Source organism: Bos indicus x Bos taurus, chromosome 23, assembly GCF_003369695.1.
Source record: "Bos indicus x Bos taurus breed Angus x Brahman F1 hybrid chromosome 23, Bos_hybrid_MaternalHap_v2.0, whole genome shotgun sequence".
In the NCBI taxonomy this organism is placed as follows: domain Eukaryota; kingdom Metazoa; phylum Chordata; class Mammalia; order Artiodactyla; family Bovidae; genus Bos; species Bos indicus x Bos taurus.
The window spans coordinates 48509449-48529591 of record NC_040098.1 but is presented as its reverse complement, the minus strand read 5'-3'; the positions used below and the strand labels follow the sequence as shown (position 1 = coordinate 48529591).

Genomic DNA, 20143 nt, shown 5'->3' with positions numbered 1-20143 from the left:
CTATAAGTAATCTAGAGATTTAAAATATACAGGAGGACATGCATGGGTTATATGCAGATATACTACATGGTTTTATGTAATGGACTTGAGCATACATGGATTTTGGTGTCTAGCTATTTTTTGGTATCCAGAATTGGGTCCTGGAACCAGTCCCCCAAGGATACTGAGGGATGTCTATAACCAATGTCACATTCCTGAAACAAACTGAACTTGGGATTTATCCTTTTAATATAACACTAGATTTTAAGATCATGTCTGAAAATTCTATTATTTGAATCACCTGTGGGTCTATTTTCATGATCTGTTTGCTCCCTTGATTTTTCTTCATTTGGTCTTATTTCCTAGCATGCCAAATCATTTTTTGAAATTATATTCTGGACTTTATTTATGAAAAACAGTTCTAGATACTGGTGTCTCCTTCCAGACTGGATTTCACTTTCTTCTGGAAGGCAGGCAGGTCAGCTTGTTCGGTTTTAATTGAAGCCAGGTTTCTGGATATGTTGAGGCATCTGTTTCTTGTTTTCCCTTTCTCCTGCAGTTTAGCTCGTTAGGGGTCTCGGCTGAAGGTCTAGGTTGTTTACCAGAAGTTCTCTTCCATGGTGGGCTCTGAACTCTTAATTTTAAACTCCCCAGCATTGAGAGACTGCCAAAAACTCTGCTGTGCTTTTGTTTAGCCTCTAAGCAGTTTCTTCCTGCTTGTTTTCTCAGCTTCTTCCTCCACGCAAACACAGCCTAACATTTGGCAAATGTCTCAAATGGAAATACTGGAGTTCACGGCAGTCAGGCCTTGAAGAGCCAAGATCCTAGAGGAAGGGACCCCTAACTTCTATGAAATCACATTGATGAGCTCACTTCTGTGCAGTCCTCTGGGACCTTAGCCCTCCAAGTCATAACTCCCTGAAGCTCCAGTTTGCATTGCCAGCCAATGATACCGCTCCAGGCTCTGGGCTGCTACCCCATTCTGTTTGACATCTTTGCGGTATGCCAGGAATTAACCAAGGCCCGGACATGAAAAAGCAGTGGCGGATACAGGCTCAGCCTTGATGCACTTCTCTTCTCTCTGACCTCTTGCCGCATCAAGTGTTTGCCTTTCTTGGTGGCTCTAAGGTAGCTTCAAACAGGTTTGTGATTTTCGCTGTTCTTAGTAAGAGTGCTCGTTTGATGTACCATACCCCAAAGCACCCATCTCTGAAGTGTCATATTTTTATTTGGAAATCTTTATAATGAATCCCCACAGATGTTGATGTTGGAACCAAACAGTGTGATTCTGGAAACCAGACTTGAACCCAGTCGTTGGGCCAGCATCTAGGAGATTCGTGTTCTTAGGAAAGCATTTCTCACAGGCTGATGCTCATAGAGTGATTGCCGTATGAATTCCGTTGGATGTTCAGTGATGCCTCCCGAAATGAAGGAACATGAACTCTTATCTCCACTGACCTGAAAGTGAGATATCTGGGACTGTTCTTTTATGAAGAGAAGGGCAAATTTGAGAAAGGCGGGATGGGAGAAGTCGATTGTTGTTTGGGCAGAGGAAAATCAAAGGCTTCTTATCGCTGTGCCCAGCCACGCCTGTTTCTCTTTCTGAATCTGGCTGTCACAGGTTCCCTCCCTAGGGACTACTGAAATCTTCCTGCTGGCTTGGTAATCTCTGGCACACTCAGCCTGGGCCCCAGACGAGCACTGAACTTTGTAGTGTTTGTTCCTTTGCTCCTGAGAAAGGGATAACGTGCCCGACCCACACCTGCAGTTATGTAACCAGTTACTTTCATCTTCTTAGTCAAGAGCATCTTCCTTAGACTTAGAAAGACCCCCATGAAGTCAAAGGGGAAAACAAGAGTCAAGAAGCTACCAAGCCTTCTTCCCCTTGCCTGTCTATGTTCTGTTCTTTGGAAGGGTAGCTGAGAAGGTTAGAGAAGAATTAAAAGAACAAGGACAAATTTTGGAGAGGGGGACGTCAGGGTGTGGGGAACAGGAAGAACTTTTGTTTGGGAATTGTTTACCCACTTGGTAAATGTGGCAGAGAAAAGAAAAGAGGTTTGTGTCTGGAAATGATGCTGCCTTCTCTATTATTCACACCCAGGTGTTTTAGTTGCCAGCATCTCCGCACCAGGATGTCCAGCTTTTTGGGAGGCAGGCCATGGTTGTATAGTCAAGATTTTTTTTTTTTTTTTTTGCTATTTGTTTTAAAATCACCAATTAGCAGCACTTTTATTGCCTTAGTTCCCCATGTTGGGCAGGGATGTGGATGTGGGCATGGGTGATAAGAACCAAAACATAAAATTTGCCTGTGACATGTTTAAAAGGTGGCAGAAACTGAGAGGTTGTTGCTGACCCACGAAAGGACGCTGGGATTCTTGGCTTCCGAAAGAGAAGAATTCAATCGGGGGCCAGAGACCATCAAAAGACTGTCTCAAGCTTGTGAAAATTTTACCAGACCCACTCCCATGCCAACAATTTACATTTTAGGATAACAAGATTAGAATTTAACAATAGAAAGATCCTACCAGACCCACTCCCATAATATACATTCTAAAATATCAGGATTAGTCAGAAGGTTTTCAAGAAGGAGAAACTGTACTCAAGCAGGACACATCATTGTATAATCTGTAGTACAGAGTTTAAACTTAGTTGTTTAAACTGACTTGTTTGTTGTGTAATCATCACTTCCAGGCTTAAAGATAAAAATGTTTTATGTGACTAGGACTAAGCAATGTAGAGGAAAAGAAAACGTTTGTCCTTTCCTCCTCCTTGAGAATTCCAGACCCCTCTCTTCTTGGGGACCCCCGGACTTCTTATCAACCTACCTAGGAATTGACTCTCTCAAAACCTCATTCAGTCTGTACCCAATCACTGGGGTGTGGTGGGATATATACCCCAGTGTGATGTTATTGTTCAGTCGCTAAGTCGTGTCTGACTCTTTGTGACCCCATGGACTGCAGCACACCAGGCTTCCCTGTCCTCCTCTACCTCTCAGAGTTTGCTCAAGTTCATGTCCATTGAGTTGGTGATGCCATCTGACCATCTTGTCCTCTGCCGCCCTCTTACCCCAGTGTATGGGAACATTATTGCATCTATGTGGTCACCAAGCACAGGTTAGGTAGCCTTGAACTTGAACAAAGTAGCCTTCCATCTTCCCCTGCTCCCTGTCTTGGACACACAGAAGCAAGCCTTCTGATAATCCTGCTACTTTGGATTTAATCTCACCCGTAACTCTGATTGTTAGTCTCACTTGATAAATCCCCAAGGGTAAGGCCAGTCCCCAAGACCATCAAGCATTTACGCATGAAGTCTACATGACTTGATACTATTTTAGAGAGAGAGGTAAGGTATTTTGAGAGCTGACAGCTTGAAACTTGAAGTCTAAACAGCAGGCCAAGGTCATTCTCCTCGTACTTTAGAGAAAGGCAGAGTGCTCAATGACAGTGGCCCTGAGTGTGCTCCCCAGACCAGTGGCAGCAACGTCACCTGGGAATCTGATGGGGATGCAAGCTCACAGGCCCTGCCGCCAAAACTCTGAGAGTCTGTGTGTGAGCACGGCCTCCAGGGGCGTCTGGTGCCCACTGGCCTTGGGAACCTCCGTGGTGATGGCTCAGGGCCAGGTTGCCTGGGTCCACATCCCCGCTGTGCTCGTGCCGGCGGAGTGCCTGTGAGCAAGCCGCGTGACCGCGTGCGCCTCCGTTCCCCGCTGTGTTCGCCTGTGATGGTGTGAATACTCTTGGGCAGTTGTGAGGAGCTAACACATGTAAGAGCTGTCCCGTGGTGAACAGTGTGTAAGGGCAGAGCTGTGTTACTATCCGGATTCAAAGGGATTTGTGTTGGTTTGTCGAAGATGAAATATACCTTACCGAATTTTGGTGCCTTTGATGTTTGAAACTTCTCTTTATGCCATACTCATCCTAGAAGTGAAAACTGGGTAAATTCAACTGCCATAAAGTCAGTGGGAGCCTGGCTGATTATATAACATAGTATATGCTATGTTCAGTTGCTCGGTCATGTCCAACTCTCTGCGACCCCATGGACTGTAGCCCGCCAGGCTTCTCTGTCCATGGGGATTCTCCAGACAAGAATATTGGAGTGGGTTGCTATGCCTTCCTCCAGGGAAATCTTCCCAACCCAGGGATCGAACCCAGGTCTCCCTCATTGCACGTGGATTCTTTACCATCTGAGTCACCAGGGAAGCCTAAGAATACTGGAGTGGGTTGCCATTCCCTTCTCCAGGGGATCTTCTTGACCCAGGAATCAAACCGGGGTCTCCTGCATTGCAGGCAGATTCTTTACCAGCTGAGCTACCAGAGAAGCCCAATATATACAATATAGTACATATAATATAGTATGAGGGCTTCCCTGGTGGCTCAGACAGTAAAGAGTCTGGTTCAGTCCCTGGGTTGGGAAGATCCCCTGTAGAGGGGAATGGCAACCCACTCCAGTATTCTTGCCTGGAGAATTCCATGGACAGAGGAGCGTGGTGGGCTATAGTCCACATGACTGCAGAGAGTTGGACACGACTGTGTGAGTTTCACTAGTACAGTATGTAGTGTATATATTGCATACATAGTATGAAAGAAAGTGTGAGTTGCTCAGTCATGTCTGATTCTTTGTGACCCCATGGACTGTATCATGGACTGTAGCCCACCAGGCTCCTCTGTCCATGGGATTTCTCAAGCAAGAATCCTGGAGTGGGTTGCCATTCCCTTCTCCAGAGCATCTTTCTGACCCAGGGATTGAACTCAGGTCTCCTGCATTGCAGGCAGATTCTTTATTGTCTGGGAATAATAATACTAGGGAACTCCTGCAATACATAATGTGTATAATTCAAGTAACAGGTGAATGAACATTATTATATATGTGATATATAATGTATACAATATTATTATGTAATATATAGTGTATACAGTAATGTCCATTCAGCCTTGTTACTTGAATCAGTGTGTAGCAGTTTACTCTGATTTCTAGTACTCTGTTTTCAAATATTCTCTTTCTTTTCTACCTTTTTAGTTGGTAAAAGTTTAGATGTGATCCTGTATGTACAATACATCACATAAGAAAAAAGTAAAAACCCTTGCCTTACTCTCTCATTTTCTCAAATGATTTTTGGCTCCCATTCTGTTTGAAAATTGCACTTTATGCTCTTCTTGCATAAAGAAGGCCTCGACGCCCCTGGAGTGGTTTACAGGGGCAGCCCTGCTGCTCACGTCACAGAACCGGGTGCGTCTTGTGTGAGGCGACCCTTTGACAGAGTCCGTAGACTGAGAAGGTCACGTGTCATTGAAGAAAGGTAAACAGCTGTGGGCAGACCAGGGCCATTTTGGTGACTTGCCACAAATAGTGTCTCTTACGCACCTGAGTCACGAGCAGCGTTGACCCAGCGGGGTCCCCCCTCAGAGGCTCATTCTTGTGAAAGGCCCTCTGCCTCCCTGGACGTGTGTCAGTGATGGCTGTATCTAGACGGAGGGCGTTGTGCTCGGAAGGGGAGAGGGGAGAAGCCGGGGAGGCTGCTGGCATCCCAGCCGTGGGTGTGAGGCATCTCGACCTTCCTCCTCCTGCCCTGACATGCGGAGTCACCCCTGACTGCTCTCCTCTGCCAGCCCCGAGCATCTGAAACCTGACTTCTGTATCCAGCCTCCACTGGCACTGATGGGCAGTGGGTTTGGATCTCTGACTTTATTCCAAGCCCTTGCTGGGTGTTTACTTACCTCTGCTCTATGCATTAGAAAAAAATCTTTGTATTAAAGTAGAGTTGATTTATAATATTGTGTTAGTTTCAGGTGTATGGCAAAGTGATTCATATATTTTTATATATATATTCTTTTTCAGATTCTTTTCCACGATAGTTTATTTATTACATGATAGGTGAATATAGTTCCCCATGCTGTACAGTAGGTCCTTGTTTATTTTATGTACAGTCGTGTGTATCTGTTAATCCCCAGTTCCCAATGCACCCCTCCCCTGCTTGCCCCTCCAGTAACCATAAGATCGTTCTCTGTGAGTCTGTTTCTAGTTTTGTAATTAAGTTCATTTGTATCATCTTTTTTTTTTTTTCAAGATTCCACAGATAAGTGACATCACACGTCATCTGTCCTATGCTTTTCTTGACTCCGCTTTTTGGATGTGTGGTGGCTGAGAGCCGGGGCTCCAGCTTCAAGCTCTGGTCACCCCCCTGAACCCCGTGTGGCCATCACACACACCCCCTCTGCGGGCTGCGTGCCACCAGCTCCGGAAGGGAGCCATGATGGGACCGGCCTCCCCATCCTCTTCGGGTCGGCGGGAGCGCTTGGCCGGCACCCGAGTGCTGGGAGCCCGGGAGGTATTTGCTGCTCCACCAGGCCGATAGCCCAGTTATTATTATTATTTTTTTTTATGTGGACCAGTTTGTAAAGTCTTTATTGAATTTGTTTTGGTTTTATGTTTGGGTTTTTTGGCCACGAGGCCTGTGGGATCCCAGCTCCCCGACCAGCGTTTGAACCCACACCCCCTGTACTGGAAGCTGAAGTCTTAACCCCTGGACCGCCGGGGAGGCCCTGAGCCCGGTTACTTTAAGTCCCTGCGCTCCATCACCCCTGCTCCCAGGGACCTGAGCACCCTCGTTTGAGTGGCTGTCTTTGATTTGGCCTCCGTGCCCTGAGCCCCGGAGCTCAGCTGCAGCCCACGTGTGTGTGGACCCCCTGGTCTTCTAATCGGCGAGGACCAGCCTTGTCTTCACTGGACAGTCAGCGAGGCGCGGCCCTGAAGCCCTGCCAGGTCCTGGGGGGGGTACGTGGGGGGCCCCTGGGTGACCTGGAGCAGCGTCAGGTTGCAACACAGGCTCCCGTGTCCACCAAGCCCCACCCACCTGTGGACTCCATTTCTTCCCTGTCATGGTTTCGTGTGCCTCCTCTGCCCTCCTTAAACCACACCCCCCTCTTCTTCCTGTCCTCTGCTGTCTCTGCCCCATTTTTGGATGATGGCCTTCTGTCCCATCTCCCACTTTCTCAGCTGACAGACTCCCCCATTCCTTTGTCCTGAGCCCTACTTTTGAAATATAAAAGCTCATTCTAGCTCAACCTAGATAGCTTATTAAAAAGCAGAGACATTACTTTCCCAACAAAGGTCCATCTAGTCAAAGCTATGGTTTTCCCAATAGTCATGTATGGATGTTAGAGTTGGACCATAAAGAAAGCTGAGTGCCAAAGAATTGATGCTTTTGAACTGTGGTGTTGGAGAAGACTCTTGAGAGTCCCTGGGACTGCAAGGAGATCCAACCAGTCCATCCTAAAGGAAATCAGTCCTGACTGTTCATTGGAAGGACTGAAGCTGAAACTCCAATCCTTTGGCCACCTGATGTGAAGAACTGACTCATTGGAAAAGACCCTGATGTTGGGAAAGATTGAAGGCAGGAGGAGAAGGGGATGACAGAGGATGAGATGGTTGGATGGCATCACTAACCCAATGGACATGAGTTTGAGCAAGCTCTGGGAGTTGGTGATGGACAGGGAGGCCTGGCGTGCTGCAGTCCATGGGGTCGCAAAGAGTCGGACACGACTGAGCCACTGTACTGAACTGAGCTCTTTCTACCAGCCGTGTCACACTCGTATCTTGGGCTGTATTTCTCTGCATCCTTGTTACAAGTCCTAAGAACATGAGCCAGTTGCCCCATTGACGCCCTAGTGACCAGTGCCCCTCAGCCATGGCACCCTGTGGGCGCTGACATCCCCACCACATCCTCATTCTAGAACTGCTCCTCTGATAAGAACGTGTCTGGTGCTTCTTTCAGGACCAGACTGTCCCCACATTGCTGTTCCTGGTTCTGTTATTTCTGGATGAGAGTCTTTTCCTACCTTCCAGAACAGAACTGATGTCTTCACATCTTCACTTCAAAGCTCTGGACTTGTGTCCCCTCTTGCTGTTTTCCATGAACACCCCCGTCTGTCCGCCCACAGTCGCCTCAGTGACGGGGGTCGGGGGTAATTTGTCAGCAGGGGCTGTGACACACGCGTTGAGGGGGGAGCTTTATAGATGGCAGGCCGGGCGTGCCCCCCGCAGACCCTGTCCACCAGCTGAGTAAACGCTGCGTAGCCACACCTACTGCTCCGAGCTCAGAAAAGATGACAATAGTGTTGCCTTCCAGCTCTGAGCCGGGTAAACAGGAAAAATTGTTTCTCCTCTGAGAAGTCTAAGACTTTTCACTCAGAGGTTTCGCTGGCCTCCAGACCATTGGATGGACTAGAGATACATTTTGTTGCTTTGTCGCGGGTTGTCTTTCATCATGATCTCAAAAGGCGGGAAGGCCCTTGTGGAAATCTCGGGATCCACTGGCTTCTGGCCTCGACCGTGACGTGTCTGTGAACTCATGTCTGAGTCGCAGTGTCCTCAGCTGTAAAATGGGGGTAATGATCCTCTGCCTGCTTTGCAGGATGGCCCAAGCCGAGCAGATGCAGGCACTTTGTAATGGATTTAAATGTATGCTGTTGGTATTATGATGCTCATTTTAAGTTTAGTACTGAATTCTAGTCATGTTTCTGTCCCGTAAGCTCTCCACGCAGAATGTTTCCAGCACCAGGGGGTGTGCGTCTTCCCAGGGAGGGTGGAAACCTCTCCCTCCCTGTCACAGGGATTCCAGGCCACTCTCTGCCCGTGACCCCGGGGCGTCAACTCAGATGGGTGTCCCTGTGATACCCCGAGGTGACCGTCCTTCACGCCGCCTTGTCACAGCATATGGGTCCCTCACCCTGTCTGTCCATGATCCCTTGGGTTTTGTTAGCTGGAAACTGTAAAAAAGAAAAGACAAGAAATGTGTATGTAAATATAAGAACAGCCCTGTGGAGTCCAGTGGAAGGAATGGGCTCATTGAGTTTGCCTCACAGGAGCCCAGGCGGCTCACGGTGGGGCCGACACCGACTCCATTCTGCGGTCCACGCGAGCAAGGACTCGGCTCTTAACCGCAGGCCGTGTGCAAAGGTGTTGATTAAAAGAAAAGTATTGATGCTCAGAAATAGCATGTGAACCCTGGTTTCCCCTTCCACAGGAACTAAGAACATGTGAGGATTGTTGGGCCCTCATTAAAAAAAAAAAAAATCAAAGTTTAGTAAATGCTCATCTTTACTAATCCTGATTTTAGTATTTTTTCCATCCTTTTCTTCTCGGCCCCCCACCCCTCCATTTTCTTTTTAGAGTTCATTAGCCATAAAGTGAACAACCACAGGCCCGTTTACTTATTTATTTTTTCTTAAATCTAAAAACCTCTGGCACAAGCAGTTGTGAGGCTCCCGCGGACTTGGAGGGCCCTCCCGTGTCAGGAGGAAGCCGGTGTGGCACCCCAGCTCATGCGCACTCCCCTTGATTGCGCTGGGCAGGGGCCACCGTCCTGCCTGCATTCTGACGCCTGGCAGGACCGCGGGCTGAGCCGGGGCCCTGTGCCCTCACCCTCTGTCTCCTCTCTCTTCCAGAGACTCGGACCTGTTTCTGCTGGGCACGCGTGCTGTGTGGGCCTCAGAGGCGGGCTGGCTGGAGTTTGACATCACGGCCACCAGCAACCTGTGGGTCCTGACTCCGCAGCACAACATGGGGCTGCAGCTGAGCGTGGTCACGCGTGATGGTGAGTTCAGGGACTTGGGCCTTTGCCTCCTTGGCGGCAGGTGTGGGCAGCCGTGGTCCCCAGGCGGGCCCCCCGTTTCCCGACCTCCTGGAGCCTTGGTGGACAAGCAGAGTCCTGCCCCAGGGCCTCCTGGCAAGGACTCAGGGACGGTTAGATGGTCCGGGAGCCTCAGAGAGGGGTAGGAGCTGGGTGCTGAGTTAAAGAGGAAGGCCGGGGTGAGCTCTAGGTGCTGACGTTGAGTAGGTTTGTGGGGGCCCTTCCTGCACCCCCTCCTGCAGTGTCAGAGCTTGGCAGGTCCTAGTCCCCTCGGGCCGGACCCAGTCAGCCCATGAAGTCACCTTCCTGGGTGGGAGACGTAAGATGGGGAAGATGGGTGTGAACAGAAGATAGCAGCAGTAACAGGGGAACTGGGGGCCCCACCACCCCTTGCCCTGCCTCCTGGGACCTCGGCAGGAGGAGGGGGGAGGGCTCAGGGTGCCCCGTGTCTACCCGCATGTGGGCTCCTCCTCTCTGAGGGCACCCGGGAGGCTCGGGCGTGCCCTGCAGGTGGACACCAGGCTCGGTGCCACATCTCAGAGGTGCGCTTCCGTATTTGCCTACAGGGCTCAGCATCAGCCCTGGGGCCGCGGGCCTGGTGGGCAGGGACGGCCCCTACGACAAGCAGCCCTTCATGGTGGCCTTCTTCAAGGCCAGTGAGGTCCACGTGCGCAGTGCTCGGTCGGCCCCCGGGCGGCGCCGGCAGCAGGCCCGGAACCGCTCCACCCCGGCCCAGGACGTGTCGCGGGCCTCCAGCGCCTCAGGTGGGTCAGGGACGCATGTGGGCCCCGGGGTGTCTGTGAGGACACAGGACCTGCCGAGGCTTGCAGGCGCTGCCCAGCTCTGCAGGCCCACGTGCAGCTGTAGGTGCCCTGGATTATCTGGACGGACGCCTAGGCCGTCAGAGGGGAGCCTTTGTGACCCCAAGATCGTCTGCAGGTTGAGACAGCCTCAGTGTCTGCTGTCCCAGAAAAGCATCCTTCTGTCCGATCAGATTTCTCCCAGCTCTTCTTCATTCCCATAAAGATCCAGGGAATGACTGCATTTTCTCCAAATTGCATTATGCCCGGGAAGTGGTGACAGACAGACTTCATGCCTTTGTAGAAGGCGGGCTCGTGTCGGTCAGTGCTCTCGGCTGGGAGTGATGGCAAGTCAGTTCCGGCACCCCTCTCTGATGGGTTTCATTGGTTTTCATTCAACTGGGCAGTTCGGTGTTCTGCCTTGAGATGTGGTGAGACCCACGGGCTCAGCAGATAGTAGGAATCCCCTTTCCTTTTTCCTTTGTTGGTGGTGGTCTCAGAAAGCCTAGCTCGACATGTGCTGAGAAAGGCAACCTCAGCTTCAGGATGAGAGCGCCTCTTCTGCAGTAGCTTCAGCAGAGCCTGGAGCTAGGGGGTGGGGTGCGGCCCCGCCCCCACCCCCCACCGCCTGCCCTGAATGGGCAGGTTCAAAGGGCAAGAGAGAGGAAACAGCCCTCTCTGCCAGAGTGTCAGTTCAGCAGTCCTGCAGACAGGCTCCCTCCCATGCAGAGCCAGTCTTCAGAACAGGAGGCAGGGCATGCAGGCGCTGATAGGCAGCACAGAGCTGGTCAGTGTTGAATTCAAAACAAGGTGCATCTTGCTGGGTGCTTACAGGTTCCAGGCTTCCTTTCCCTTTAACTAGCCCGGAAATCAGGCACCAAGTTGAGGGTTCACTTTGGGATTTGTAGTCAGAGATCTTGCTTTCCTCATCAGCGCTCTGTAACTTAGCGTGTGTGCATGTGCCAAGTCATGTCCGACTCTTTCCAACCGTGTGGACTGTAGCCTGCCAGGCTCCGCTGCCCATGGGATTCTCCAGGCAAGAATATGGGAGTGTGTTGCTGTGCCAGGGGAATCTCACTGACCCAGGGACTGAACCCGCATCTCTCTTGTTCCCTGCATCGGCGGCACCGGTGCTTTCACACTGCCACCCTGGGAAGCCCTGCTTTGTGACTCAGGACGAACCTGATCCAGTTTGGCTTCGGTTTACCCAGCGGTTGGTGGGCACACTTGATGCTCAGTGGCTTTGCTGGGATTGAATGAGGAGCATCGCTCTGGCTCAAAGATGAGGTGCCTCCAGCCATAGGAAGTTGTTAGCAGGTATGTCAGGCTCCTTAGAAGGGATGTAAAATACGTCAGGCAGATGCATTAACTCTTCCAGGTGGCTTTAAAACAATGTCATCATCTGCGGCTGGAAAGAGTTCGTGGAACTTTCCAAAGCACCCAGTTTTCCTGTGGGAAGCAGTGTCTTCACTCTGGATTCCGACTCAGCCGTTTCAGTTCCCAGTAACTTGGATGTGGAACCAGAAGGGGCGCCACCCAGCGTGATGTGACATTTTGCCGCTTGTCCTCTTGCTGTTTCTTGGAAGCGTCGCCCAGCATGGGTGTTCCTGTGTTTACTGCTAGAAACAGTCAGGGCTAGGGTTTAAAGAAAAAGAAGTGATGACTTTCCTGTATGCGCGGTGGAGGAAGCCTTCGGAACAGCAATCATCCCGGGCTTCTCCTCGGGGCATGGCGGCGCAGCCCGCCAATGGCGGCCGTACATTAACGAGCTGCGGTCAGTTTGGTGCTGGGACCTCAGACATGAAGGCAGCTCTAGGATGCTGATTGCTTTTGTTAAATGAAAATTTCACTTGATTTATTCCACCTCCCCTCCCCCCACCAGTACACACATAAAATTTCTTTTCTAATTGAGAAAACATGTCATCTCTGATTTGGGTTTCCGTGGCATCACTGAATTATTCTCTTCCAAGTCCCTTTCAGCATTTTGTTTCCAGTTTGATGAGTTTGAATTAAATATGAGTATTAAAGGTGGACTGCTTTGTAAGAAGAGGCAAGTGTATCTGCCTTTTTCAGGGGTAGGAAAGCAGAGTTCCTAACAAACGCCTCTGCCCTCGCAAAAGGGGGTTTAAACCCCTTACTCTGGAGAGTCCTCCCCCCGACCCCCCACTATCTTCAAAGACTCTCTCAAGATGGTCCAATTAATGATCCGGTTAGACCCACTGAAGTATTGCTTTACTTTTTGTGTTTTTTTTTTTTTTTTTTTAACATATATTTCTTTATTTTTTGGCTGAGTCAGGTCTTAGTTGCAGCATGCAGGATCTTCGTTGTGGTTCACGGGCTTAGTTGTCCATCCAGGGATCAAACCTGCGTCCCCTACATTGCAAAGAGGGTTCTTAACCACTGGACCGCCAAGAAGTCCCCTGCTCGCTCTCTCTGGTTCTTTCCTCCTTACTTATTCTTGCCATTAATGGGGATGGATGTGCAGAGGCACTTGCTCTTGGAGAAAGGATTTCCAGAAAGATAACAATCTCCTGCCCAGGGGCACAGACCAGCCGGTTCATGTTTATTTCTGGGCTGTTGTGGGGCCAAGCGCTTCTGGGTCTTTATGCACTTTGTAGATGCTGCTGAGACAGACCACTGTGGTCGCGTGTGACTGTGTGAGTCCAGACAGGACTTCTCCTTGTGAGTCTTTCCGGAGGTTGAAGGAAGAGAGTGTTGCCCCCTGCTGCCCCCGTCTTCCACGATGTGCTCCTAGGGAATTAACATTTCTCCACTCAAACGACCAGCAGGGTAGCCCACCAGACACCGTCCTGCTGCTGGGCAGAGGAGTGAGCACATCAGTCCTCCAGCTGCCTGTCCTCCAGCTGAAACGTGGCAGGGAAATATGCGTCTGTGTTTAAAGCTGAGCTGCCAAATCTGGAGACGGCAGGACCAATCCTCAACGAGGAAGGGCCACGAGCCTGTCTGCCTCTCCCCGTCCTCCCCCAAATCTGCTCTTACATCTCTCCTTGGCCTTCTAGTGGACTTTCCAAACACATGCACCAGAACAGTGGGTTTGGACCCAAGTCTCCCTGGATGGGTTTCACTTACCCCGGTTTGCACTTCTCCAGTGGGCTTGCGTATTGTCTGGACCGTATCATTCATCGTTCTGACACGTTTTACCACTAGAATCCCCAGTGGGCTTGGTGCAAGCCCACTGGGGATTCTAGTGACTCAGCCACTGATCCTGTGGTGCCCACCCTGTCCACGGTTCCCAGAACTCTCATTAGATGGTCTCGTTCTACCTGCTTCTTCCACAGTATCTTTCTCTCCGGTTCCATGATTTTGTCTCCAGGGGGACTGACACCTGACCGACCCATTACAAGAGTTGTGAACAAATGGCCTTGAGGGATGGTTCTGTGTGGCGATTCTAGATTCTGTTCTAGCTCATTTTTCAAGATCTTTCCTAGACATCTTTGGGGCAGGAGTAGTTAATGCGATTTCAGTTCAGCTGGTGAGTCTGGGATTTTCTGCCATGTTAGCAGCTGGCTGCCAACACCACGGGTGAGACTTGCTCCATGTTTTGGCAGATGGTTTTAAAACATTTTCTGCCACTTGGAACAATTATGTCCAATCGGATTAGCTAACTTTGGGTCCCCTTCATCCTTCATGTTCGTGGTGCCGTCACTCAGCCCTGCTGACTGTCATGAACCAGTAACTTCCCAAGACTCTCTCTCTCTCCAAAATGAGCTCTTCATTGATTCAGATGCTACCTGTGAGCATCTCTTAAATTCTCCTTCTGTCTTTTTCCAGCCCACCCAAACATGTATCTTTAGGGATCCTGGGAGGAGAGGTGGCTCTGGTACATGTAAATATACTGCTGACCTTCTTGTTGCTAGTTCATATCTTCTACCTCTTGAACTTTCCAGTTGGGACCATTCAGTATGCTTCCAGCTTAAGAAAAGTAAGTAGAACTCATCACTTGCAAAGCAGCAATGCGGGTACTTTATTATAATTATCACATCTTTTGCTGTAGATTTCAGGGAACTTCAGCCCACAAACTAGGGGCTCTCCTCCTCACAGATCAGTGTTTGCTCAGCCTTTTAGTTCTTGGCAGGTGTCCCCTCTAGTTCCTTATTTGCTTCCATGGGTGGATGTGCCAGAGGTGAGTGGGCTCATCCACTATGGACACGATGCTTGGGTAGAATGGACATGGGTCAGGGCTGTGACGTAGCTGTTTATAGTTCTTCAAAGGTATTGAGCTACCCTGGTGGCTCAGACAGTAGAGAACCTGCCTGCCAATGCAGGAGGCATGGGTTCGATATCTGGGTCAGGAAGATTTCCCTGGAGAAGGGCATGGCAACCCATTCCAGTATTCTTGCCTGGAAAATTCCATGGACAGAGGAGCCTGGCGGGCTACAGTCCACGGGGTGGCCTAGATGAGAAGGGCAGGGCCCTCCTCACGCCCAGGCGGGGCTGGGCAGCCCCGGGAGGCGGCGGCATCCGAGTCTGGGCGGCCCCGGCCCAGCCCAAGCCCTGGGGTCAGCGGCACCCCTGCCGCCTTTCCAGCCCCAAGAGGAAGAGAGAGAAGAAACACAGAGGAGGGAAAAGACAGGCAGGGCGCCTAAGAAACCAGGGCCCAGGGGAGGAGCCAGGGCTTCTGCCGCCCCCCCACCCGGGGCTGTCGGGGGCTGGTCGTGCCCCTCCCCCACCCCAGGCCACGCCAGCTGCAGGCCCCACGCTCGGCCAGGAAAACACTGGAACAGCAGGCACACAGAACATGCTGTCCACACGGCCCAGGTTCTCCGAGCTCAGGCTAGTCCTCCCAGAGGAAACTTGTTTTTTAGAGGCAACAGCTCCCTGGTCTCATCTCCCTTCCAGCCTAGAATGACAAGGTCAGGGACAAAGAGCAGCTGTCCCCCCGGCACCTCCGTCTGCACCGGTCTGACCACTCTTGTCCCACCTCGGCCGGATCCGCCAGCTTCTCCCAGAGGCGGCTCTGGCTCCCATGTACCCCATGATCCACAGGGCTTCCGAGGCTTGCCAGGGGAAGCCCAGACCTGTGCCATGACGCTGCAGGATTTCTGGTGTCGATAATCTCATAAAGTGTTTGGGGAGGTGAGGGGCAGGCGGGGAGAGGGCAGCTTGATTTTCAGTGTCTCGATTTTGTTTACGGCGAGATGGTTAGCAGGAGAGGCAGCGGTGAAGGCCCATCCTACTCGTTTGTGGCTGCAGGATTTCAAGGTCTCACACAGCTCCATTTAATCGGAGCTCTGATCTCTTCTCAGCCTTTGTCTTGATGAATAAGAGAATAGGGAGCTAAGGATCTTGACGACAGAGATATCCCTTAAAGGTTGAGCCCTGAGACTCTCTGCTCCATGTCCCTCTGTCCCCAGTCCCTAGCTAGAGGCCCCCGGCCCCCAGTGCTCTCCTGGGAGATGGCAGTACTCGATGGATTATTTGAGTGTCTGGCAGCATCTGTTTATGCCTCTGATTATTCAGCCTACTGGCCAATAGCACATTCATAAGGGGTGAACCCTAGGGATGGAGGAGAAGGTCAAGTTCTAGTCAGCTTCATTCCTTGGCAACTTTTACCCTAAAGGGGCTTAATGGCAAAAGCGAGTCAAGTATTATGAATATGGAGTTTGGAACAATTCAACTTTCCAATCACTCATGCCACACTTGTCCGCCACAGCTGTGGAGAATTAAGTTCTGGTTTCATTTAAAAAACCCTGGACAAGCCTCTACCTCTTGACCGAGACATCTGGGAGCCAAGCTACGGGCCCTAAAATTTGAATTTAAGGTCGAAATGACAAAATCCCCAATGCCTTTTAAAAGGTTAGTTGCCTAGCTGTGTCCATCTCTTTGCAACCTCCGCTCTCCTGAGCATCTCCCAGCCTTTGGCCCCAGGGAAGAAAGAGCCAGAACGGGGGTGGGACCGTGGGTCAGCCAGAGTGGAGTGTCGGCGGGAGCCCTCGCCCACGTCATCTCGGTTCCAGCCGGCAAGACGAGAAACTCCCCCGCCTGCATCCTGACACCAGCCAGGGGTCCTCCAGTCCCGTTCCGTCCTGACCTCCCTGCCTGGGGTGGGCACAGGTGCCACGAGGTCAGGGGCTCTGCCCGCTTCTGATGCCCCCCGCTGGTCTGTCTACTGGAGGGATTCAGGGCTTCCTGCAGCGCCCCCTCCCCTGTCTGATGATACTCTGGAGCAACTCCTGGGCCTTGGGGGGGTGCTGCACTCAGGATTCCAGTTGGATTATAAGGGACACAGGGGAGGAACAGCCCCTCGCTCCCCCTCTGAGAAGAGCAGCCTGGGACACGGGCCTCCCCCCGCCCCCCGCAGGGATCCGGCAGGTCGCGCTCCACACGCGGACGTGCCTGCCCACCTGCGGGCTCCCCCAAGCCCCATGTCCAGAGCCATCACGCGGGTCTCAGGACTTGGTCTCCATCTCCAATCCCCCTTCCCCAGAGGTCAGGCTGGCCTGAGTTCTTTCTGGGGAGCAGACCCCATCCTGGGCTCTCTGGGGACCCATGAGGAGCTGGAGTGATCGCACGGGAGAGTCCACAGTTTGGGTCACTCTTCACGCGTCCTCACACTCATTCCATGACTGTTCTCTCCCCTTCTGCCTCGTGACTGTGCCTTCTCTGACCTCCCGAGGGGGTTTCTCTCCAGCAGCCCCGTGCACGGCATCCAGATTCTGTCTTGTGCTGGAGTGAGCTGGGCACATCACGCATCACCCCTGCCGCTCCCCGAGCTGCTGGAGGACAGAAGCCTCGTCTGATGGGGCCCCTCGTTTCTTGGCAAGGGCATGCCACACAGAAGCGGCTCTGTCAGCCCTCGATGAGCGGGGGTCGGGTGAGAAACCAGACTAGCGGGGCCTGACTCCAGAGAGGTGTGCACGCTTCTGCTGCTGTGCCGGGTGCTGCTCTCCTGGGGCGGCTTAGTGGGGGCTGGGGGACACTGACCCGGTCAAGGGACTGGACAGCAGTGTCCCCCCACTCCTGGCCTCCTGGCTCCAGGGCGCCCCCTTCAGGAGGCCCTTCCTGACCCCCCAAGCCATCCTCACAGGCTCCAAGCAGCTTCAGGATGGTCCCCGTTAGAATCGGAACCTGCCAGTGTGTTTGTCTTGAACGTGAATCGTGTCCTCTGAGTTAGCGCTCTGGGGCCTCTTGGTCCAACAGGGGGTCACGACATGCCCCTGTTGCTGAAAGGTCCACTCGGGTCAGTGCGGGCGTGTCGAGATGGGAGCCGGTGTGCCCGACCCTGGGGTAGAGGGGAAACAGCGTGTCAGACGCCCGAGCAGCTGGCAGCCTGTGGAGCTCTGGGTGCCCCAGGCTGCGGCCAGTGGGGGCTCGCCCGCGGCCAAGGGTCCGGGTGAGGCTGTGAAGGAGGGAATGAGGGAGTTATGGGTGCGCCTTCTGATCCCCAGCAGACTACAACAGCAGCGAGCTGAAGACGGCCTGCCGGAAGCATGAGCTCTACGTGAGCTTCCAGGACCTGGGGTGGCAGGTGAGTGCTCCTGACCGTCTCAGGGCCTCCTCTCGTCCTGAAGGCAGCGGCTGCCATCATCAGAGACCTTGCACTTCAGGGTCGGGAAGGTTCCTCCTGGGAAGGTACTTAGGAGCCTTTCAGTTGCCTAGGTCTTGGAGAGGAGGGGAGACAGCCCGCCCACTTGTGCTTGAAGCCCCCTGCCCCTGCACCTCTCCAGGGACCCCCAGGTGCATGGCCTCCGAGTCCCTGCAGATCCGCAGCCAGCCCAGAGTTCTCCCCTCGTTCTCTCTCAGTCCCCAGGGCCTGCGTTGCTTTGAGCATTTCAACAGCGTGCACTGCGTTTCGAGAAAGGGCTGGAAAAACTGATCTGACAGTTATCAGCTCACCCAGACTGGAAGGGCACCCGTGTGCTGCCTCCTTCCTGAAGCCGCTGCTCAGGCAAATTCTAGGTGCCACGTGACTGGAGATGGTTCCCGTGTGCAGGTGGCCTTATGGGGACAGGGGAACCCTGGACTCCAGGAGGCACCTCTGGTCCAGGTTCCTGGAGCCGACCACCTGCAGGCCTGCAGGCAGGCCGGGGCAGGTGGGCCCAGCTGTGGGAACCAGGGCTCCAGAGTCAGACTGAGCAGGTCTGCACCTCACTCTGCCCCTCACGCGTCCTTGACCCCGTGTCTGTCTCCTTAGCTGCCCCACGTGAGCGAGGCCTTCTCACGGGGTTCCTCAGCACCCAGGGGGTGTGGGGCCCGTGTGCTGACCCCTTGTCGCTTCCTTTTGTGTTCAATTAAGGACTGGATCATTGCCCCCAAGGGCTACGCTGCCAACTACTGTGACGGAGAATGTTCGTTCCCTCTCAACGCACACATGAACGCTACCAACCATGCCATCGTGCAGACCCTGGTGAGCGCTGGCCGGCTTCACGCCACGGGGGGCGGGGGGTCAGCCAGGACTGGGGGCCATCCCTAATGCCGCCCCCTTCTCTCGTCTCTGGAACAGGTTCACCTCATGAACCCCGAGTACGTCCCCAAACCGTGCTGCGCGCCCACGAAACTGAACGCCATCTCGGTGCTCTACTTCGACGACAACTCCAATGTCATCCTGAAGAAGTACCGGAACATGGTCGTACGAGCGTGTGGGTGCCACTGACTCGGGGTGAGTGGCTGGGGACGCTGTGCACACACTGCCTGGACTCCTGGATCACGTCCGCCTTAAGCCCACAGAGGCCCCCGGGACACAGGAGGAGACCCCGAGGCCACCTTCGGCTGGCGTTGGCCTTTCCGCCCAACGCAGACCCGAAGGGACCCCGTCTGCCCCTTGCTCACACCGTGAGCGTTGTGAGTAGCCATCGGGCTCTAGGAAGCAGCACTCGAGCGTCTGAAGTCTGGGGACTGCAGAAATGTAACTTGGAGGGGTTCCCCTCTGCACCCTCCCCAAGCCCACCAAAATCAGTTACTGCTTTAGATCCTTGTGGTTTTAGAGAGTAAATAGGGAAAATAATCTTGAAGTAAAAGTCTTCTTTGGCTCAAATATCAGCGGGTTCAGTAGCTTCTCAGAGTTTGCAGATCACGGAAGGGTCGGATACACCTCTGTTCCGATCTTGCCCTGGGAACGTGGGTCTCAGCTGGGCGGCCTGCAAGTAAGTGCCTTTTGTCTCAGTCTTGCTGTCATGTGGGCATTTTGTTGGTGAGAGAAGATACACTTATTTTAGTTAAACTACATCCTTTACCCCTCTCCTCGCCCCAGCATTTGCTGTTTTCTGTGCTAGGACCAAAAGCAGGGAGTGAGTGACCCTCTCTTTGAGGGGGAGGCTCCACAGAAGAGAAGCCTTTTTAAAGCCATCATTTACCCGAGCGACTCATCTGCACCCCTTCCCGTGGGGGATGGCTCTCTGAAAAGCTCACTTACATTAGGACCGCCACTTCTCCTGTGTTGGTAACGCAGTTCTTTGATGGGATAGCGTTCTGCACCAAGGGTTTAGACCAGTAGAAGCGATGGGCTGAGGACTTCCTAAGTCATCTAGACTGAGGCAGGGGTTAGGACAGGCGTGTGGGTTGGGAACCGAAATCATGGTTTTCTCCTGTTGAAAATGAGACTCAGATCAAAGATGAGGATGTTCTTAAGATGTCTTGTTCACGATCATGTACTAGGAAACCAATTCATACTAAACTGATTAAATAATACATTTATGATCTATATCTGCACTCACAGCTTTTTTGTAAATAGAAACTATAATTTATTGTCTATTTTATATCAGTTTTGCTGTAACAT

General features: G+C 52.3%; 1 protein-coding gene across 2 annotated transcripts in view; it reads left to right on the top strand.

Annotated features, from left to right (window-relative positions):
• Positions 1–20068, top strand: part of BMP6 (bone morphogenetic protein 6) — a 152446-nt gene extending 132378 nt beyond the window's left edge. The window contains exons 3-7 of one of the 2 annotated variants that reach the window (XM_027525376.1): positions 9423–9571; positions 10174–10371; positions 17820–17896; positions 18665–18775; positions 18872–20068. In XM_027525376.1, coding sequence (XP_027381177.1) covers positions 9423–9571; positions 10174–10371; positions 17820–17896; positions 18665–18775; positions 18872–19021 — 685 coding nt within the window. In that variant the 3' untranslated portion in view covers positions 19022–20068. Of the gene's footprint in view, positions 1–9422; positions 9572–10173; positions 10372–17816; positions 17897–18664; positions 18776–18871 lie in introns of both variants that reach the window. The other variant, XM_027525375.1, reaches the window with a different exon arrangement.
• Positions 20069–20143: the final 75 nt, after the last annotated feature.